General features: G+C 50.7%; 1 protein-coding gene across 1 annotated transcript in view; it reads right to left on the bottom strand.

Annotated features, from left to right (window-relative positions):
- Positions 1-2945: 2945 nt before the first annotated feature.
- The window catches only part of ITGA11 (integrin subunit alpha 11), a gene marked incomplete at its 5' end in the record, with an annotated part of 45540 nt that continues 42485 nt past the window's right edge, over positions 2946-6000 (bottom strand). The window contains 6 exons of the mRNA XM_084267870.1: positions 2946-3394; positions 3664-3777; positions 4147-4242; positions 4672-4782; positions 4997-5083; positions 5763-5876. Of these exons, the coding sequence (XP_084123996.1) occupies positions 3317-3394; positions 3664-3777; positions 4147-4242; positions 4672-4782; positions 4997-5083; positions 5763-5876 (600 nt within the window). The 3' untranslated portion in view covers positions 2946-3316. The remainder of the gene's footprint in view (positions 3395-3663; positions 3778-4146; positions 4243-4671; positions 4783-4996; positions 5084-5762; positions 5877-6000) is intronic.

Genomic DNA, 6000 nt, shown 5'->3' with positions numbered 1-6000 from the left:
CAGGTCTTGGGGGTGGGGGTTGGGGGTGGGGAAAAGCCACATCATTTTCCTGTAGTCAGATCTGATGTTTGAAGAGTTTGATCGTTTCTTTTGGATTAAAAGAATTGCTTCGTTATCCCTTGGGTTTATAAATGAAAAGAATCCCAGTGTGGTTTGTGAGGAATGTTCTGTTTCCAGCACTGGTGTCCACCTACGGTTTGCAGGTGAGTGCTTTGGGTAGGTAGATAGGAAGGCAGCTCTGAGAGCCCCTGTCACTGTGCTGCTGAGGCAGCAGCTTTGTAAACCTGAAAACTTGGAGCAGGGTGGAAAAGAACGACTGGAAATGACGTGGTGGTCTGTTAAAAGTGAAATCTGGATGCACAGAGCAGCCTGCTGCTCTCTTACCTCTTCACACCTTTGAGTTAACGCTGAAGGTGTTGGTACCATTTTACCTTTTTTTTGGTTTTAAATTAAATTCTCAACAGCAGCTATGGCTGTGGAATGCTCTGTTAGGAAGCACAGGGTTCAATTCAGTTCTGGTGTGTTCATCCCATAATAGTTGGTATGTCAAACTTCTTGATTGACAGTAAAGAATCAGATACAACTTTGGAAAGAGGAACTTGCTCATTGACTGAAGCGAACCAGGGTCCTGGTTTCTTTTTATGTAGCTAAGTTGCTCCTATATAAAGATCATGCATGGATACCTAGCAAATCCATAGGGTATTTGTGTTTGTGTGTGTCCCAACATTTCAAAATGCTTTTGTTTTTGCTGGGGGGTGGGTGGGGTGGGGTGTTTATTTTTCCTCTTCTTGTTGTTTTGATGATCAACACGCACCTTCTTGACTCAAAGTATGTCAAACTGCACTCTTGGATTCCAGCTGCTGTCACCTTCCTCACGGAGTGGTCTGTGGCCAAAGAGAGTCTTCCTTTGGAGCAGGGTACTGCTTGAAACTGGCTTTTCCCAGGAGCACAGAGTCTGGGCCTCCCTGAATTGGACTTGAGGATTATTTTTTTTTTTTCCCCCCATGATTTTTACTCCTGTCATTATGAAAAAATCTCTTCAGGAACCTGATTTTTAAAAAATTGTCCTATCATAAGATCTTTTATGAGAAGCAACTGATTGTACAAGAACTCTGTTGCTTGAGAAAGTACTTCTCCTTTGGTAGGAGTTGCAGATGCTCCGACAGTACGATGTCACTTGTTTTGACAGGCTACTGAGAAACTCTTGTTTATTTTAAATGCAGCTTTTTAACTGTCAGATGATGAAAGAATGTTCTGTAGGGTTTGTTTTTTTTTTTTTTTAAAAAAACAATCTGGGTAGAACTTTAAGGTGAGATTTGGGCACACATTTCTATTTGTATTACAAATAAACAAACATTGAATGTGGAAACCTCTTGTAAACTCTTTGATTTTCATCTGGTGCCAAGGAGAACAGTGCTGACTCAGTCCTGTGGTTGGGGGTCTCCTTCGAGGGAGAAGCTTTAGGAAAATACTCAGAGTTCTCTGCTTGGAATTTAACCCTTAAAAATCAAAATGTGTCTGTCATTCCTCATGCAGGTTGGACTGTTGTCTTTTAATACTGCAGCAAAGCCAAATTCAGCCACCTGAGGCCTTAAGACAACAAGGGGATGTTATCAGACAGGAGGGGAGGTATTCCTGTCCCTGAAAACTTACCACAGACACTGCCCATTTCCCCTGTGTCCCACCCTTCAGCTATTGATAACCATTGATCAGATCCCCTCTCAGTCTCTTTTCTCCAGGCTGAACAGCTCCAGCTCACTCAGCCTTTCCTCACAGGGGAGATGCTCCAGGCCCTTCATCATCTCCGTAGCCTCCTCTGGACTCTCTCCAGGAGATCCCTGGCTGTTTTGTCCCAGGGAGCCCAGAACTGGACACAACACTCCAGGTGGGGCCTGACCAGGGCAGAGCAGAGGGGGAGGATCCCCTCCTTTGACCTGCTGCCCACACTCCTTTTCTTGCCCCTTGGGATCCCATCAGCCTTTTTGGTCCCCAGGACACACTGCTGGCTCACGGCCACCCTGTCACCCAAAAGTCCAGGAGGGAGCAGCACCCACTCCCACCCCCACCCCAGACCAGCACAGAATGGGAATAGAAACCATTGATTTTTTTTTTTTTCCAAATACTGTATTTTTAATCCTTAAAAATTACTAGGACAGTATTTAACAAACTTCATTACACAGCTGGTGGACGTCTGCTTTCTTTCCCTCCATAAAATTACTATTTGCATAAATAATCCTGTTACACCAGAGGAAGGGTTTTGGTCAAAGAACCAGCACCGACCACCCGGCTCCGCCTGACCCCGACTATGTACAACTATAATACACCTGCAGCCCCTTGCTGGCCACCAGCTCTTCCAAACTGCTCTGGGGGTAAGAAAAAATACCACTTCAAATTGGGCTGGGATTGGGAGTTTTGTGGGGTTTGATTTTTGGTTTTTGGGGTTTTTTGGTTTTTAAATTTTATTTCCCCCCCTCCCCTAATGAAACGGGTTTCTGGGTGGTTTTTTGGGTGGGTTTTTTTGATTTTGGGGTTTTTAAATTTTATTTCCCCCCTTCCCTAATTAAACAGGTTTGTTTTTTTTTTATTTATTTATTTATTTTTTGGGTTTTTAAACTTTATTTTACCCCTCTCCTGCTTAAACAGGGTTTTTTTGTGGGGGTTTTTTGGTTTGGGTTTTTTTTTGATTTTTTGATTTTTGGGTTTTTAAATTTCATTCCCCCCTCCCCTGATTAAGCAGGGAAATATTTTCAAAAAAAATAAGTATGTACAGCTGGGCCCTGGGGATTGGCATTAAGGTGCTTTAATTTGCTATCATTTTATTCAGTGCATTAAGAAGGCAGCAAATTCTAAATCTCCACCCAATTGCTCTGTTCAACAAAGGCAAAGCAGTTTGAGAGCCGTGGCCAGCAGCGCCCAGGGGGGTTCCTACAGCAACCTGCATTATTTTATTTAGGTTTTCAACCAATATTATTTTGGAAAGGTATTTGCAGCCCCATAGTTTGCCCCAAGTCACAGAGCACGTGGCTTGGGTGGTCCCTCCAGCCCCTGCCACCTCCCTGTGAACCCAGTTTGCAGCCCCTCGTGCCAGGGCGCCAGGTCACGAGATTGAGGAATTTTTTTTCAGTACAATTAGAGTGTTTTTTGGGTTTTTTAAAGGGTTTTTTTGTGACTTTTGGACCTGTTTAGGTGATTTCACACAAAGGGGTGTACTCTCCTCTCCGTGCAGACCCCTTGCTGGAGGCAAAGCTCTGCTCCGTAACCGGTGAGGGGCTTGGAGGGGGCGTGGGGTGGGGGGCAGCTGGTGGTCCCAGCAGCATCACTCCAGCCCCTGGGTGCTCTGCTCCTGCTCCTGCTCCGCTGCTCGCCTGCGGGTCCCGCTTTTAAAAAATCCAAGCTGGAGGGAGTGAAGAGAAAGAGGAGAAACCCCACAGTTGCTGCACGGCTGGGGACAGCTCTGCCTCTTACAGGGGCACTGCTGGGAGGTGCAGACCCAGAATATAAATCATATGGAAGTGGAATGAGGTTAGAAGAGGATTTTGTGGTTCCTGCGGGTGCCAAGGGGGTTGTGGGGTTGTGGATGTGGAGCTGGGGTGGGGGTTCCTCCATGCATGGGGGGGTGTTCTCCAGGGAGCTGCTGACATGTGTGGCTAAAAGGCTTCTTACCTTCCAGAGGGCAAGGACGAGCAGGGCAAGGAGCAGGAGACCTCCTAATGTGCTCCCCAGGATGATCCAGATGGGGATCTGGGATTCCTCTGGCTTGGAGATTTCAAAGGTTATCTGCAAGGCAAGAGCACCAAAATGGGCTGGGTGTGAGAGCTGGGGCAGGGGGTGGCACGATGGGGGTGCTGAGCATCCCCTCCCTTTGGGAGGATGCTGGAGCTGCTGGGGAGGATGCCAACCTCACGCACCAGCATTTTGGATCAGGTTTTCCCTGGTGAATCCAGTGGTGCTGGGACTGGAGCTGCCTGGATCCAGCCACAGCAGCACTGAACTGCCTCGGGTTCTGCAGAGCGAGGTGCCCAGTGCTGGTTGCTCCAGCCTTTCTGCTGGCCACAGGGTTTTTCCCATTGGGAACAGAGCAGGGGTTGCAGTATCCCCAAAGCTGCCGGGTCCATATGTGACTGTCCTGCCCCAGGGGGGACTCACCTGGCGGCTGGGGTCCTCCTCTTGGAAGATGAAGGGGCTCCCGAAGCGTCGCTGGAGAGCGGCGTTCGTGGTGAGCTTCAGTGACTTGAACTTCAGCTGCACAGAGAGATGCTGGACATGAGCATCCAAACACTGGAGAGGACTCAGTGCCCCAATCAGGTGCCCTCCTACCCCACTATGGTTTAGTTCCCCACCTCCCCATGGCTTTGCATCCACTCTGGGGATGCTGTGTGCTGCATCCGCGGGGGAGGATGATGCAGGTCAAGTAGGGAGTGTGCTTAAATTACAGCAAAAAGGACTGTTTGAGATTAAATTCCCAGCACAGCATCTCATTGTGGGATGTTGGATACACACACCAATAGGATGAGTGAGCTTTGGAAACAAAAATCACCCCATGCACCCCTGGGCTTCCTGAGAGGGATGGAAATAGTAGGGAAAAAACCCCAAACACTATATTTTTGTGGTATGAGAGCTCCTTTGGGGGTTGCTCCTCCAAAGCTGGCTGGCTGCTCTGGGAGGACTTACTGCTTTCAGAGACTTCATCCACAGATTGCCACGCAAGTGCAAGTTCATCTCCTCGTTGGGGGCTAATTTCACATTGCAGTCGATGGAAACGACGTCCGAGTTGCTGTGATTCTGCAAGGGGAGAAGTTTGTGGTCTGGGAGCATCACCACTGAGAAAGGGATAACCCCCTGCACCCCTCTCCTCTGGCACACGCTGAGGGGAGTGGGATCCAAACCCCTGTGGCCACGGGGCATCCCCATCCCGAGGTTTTCCCACTGGTTTGGCAGCTGCCTGGGGTGCCAGAACTCAACCCAGGACCAGGATCAGGCCCATGCAGGTCCGTACCAGGTGGGGGGTGTGGGAAAGGTCCTCCTCAGCCGGCGTCCTCCGGTAGTCAGTGGTGTTTCCCCAGGTGTTGCAGGTAGCATTCTCCTGTGGGATGAACTGATGGGCTCCAAGCACGGGGACAAGGACCACAGCAGCTGTGTCCCTGTGTCCTGCCCCCTGCTCAGCACCCGTCCTGTGTTTTGTGCCTCTCCCCCAGCAAAAATCAGCCTGGCAAAGAACCCTGAACCCGGGATGCCAGCCATGTGTGCTGGGGTGGGGGGTGTCATGGGCAACACAGGGACTTTTCCAGAGCTGGCAATACAAGATGCCCCCATCGAGGCCGAATCCACCTGCAAACACGCCCTCTCCTGTGCTGGGGTCTTTCCATCACTGGCAGGTGAATCCCCCACGGCTGCGGGTGCAGCGGGAGGCTCGGGATGCTCCAGGACCTGCCCTCAGCCTGCAGTTTGCCCCACGCACAGCTAAATGCTTCCAGGACCTTCAAGAGTTCATTGTGTGCTGGAGGGAGGTCTAGCTCAGGGAAATATTTGGACTAAACCCTTTGGCTGCTGCCGTTTTCCATGTTTCCAGCCAAGAAACCAGGACAGGGAGAAGCCCAGCTGAGAGCCAAGACTGTCCATGCAGGTGTGAGCATGGGTGGGGGGGGGGGGGGGGCTGCAAAAGGAGGAGGTGACCTGCTGCTATGGAGTGTCTCCATCCCACCCCTGGTATGGGAGGGGGACACCACCACGTGCTAAATGGGGATGAACAGCCCCCTTCCTACCTGGTCCACCAGGAATTCGGTCAGGAGCAGGAGGCGGTTGCCAGCGCGGGTGGCCACGGGGATGGTGATCTTGATGGTCACCCCCTCCACGGGGAAGAAGCCCAGGTTCTGGAGCTGTGAGGGCAGAGGACAGGGATGTGCCCAGAGTGCCAGCATCCCACGGGATGGGGACAAGCAGGGTGCCCATGGCACATCCCACCTCTGGGACGGTGCTTGGGGGGGGGTCCCTCGGCCGGTT

Source organism: Gallinula chloropus, assembly GCF_964237585.1.
Source record: "Gallinula chloropus genome assembly, chromosome: 9".
Classification (NCBI taxonomy): Eukaryota; Metazoa; Chordata; class Aves; order Gruiformes; family Rallidae; genus Gallinula; species Gallinula chloropus.
Note: the sequence above shows the minus strand (reverse complement) of the source record. Positions and strands in the feature narration are given on the sequence as shown.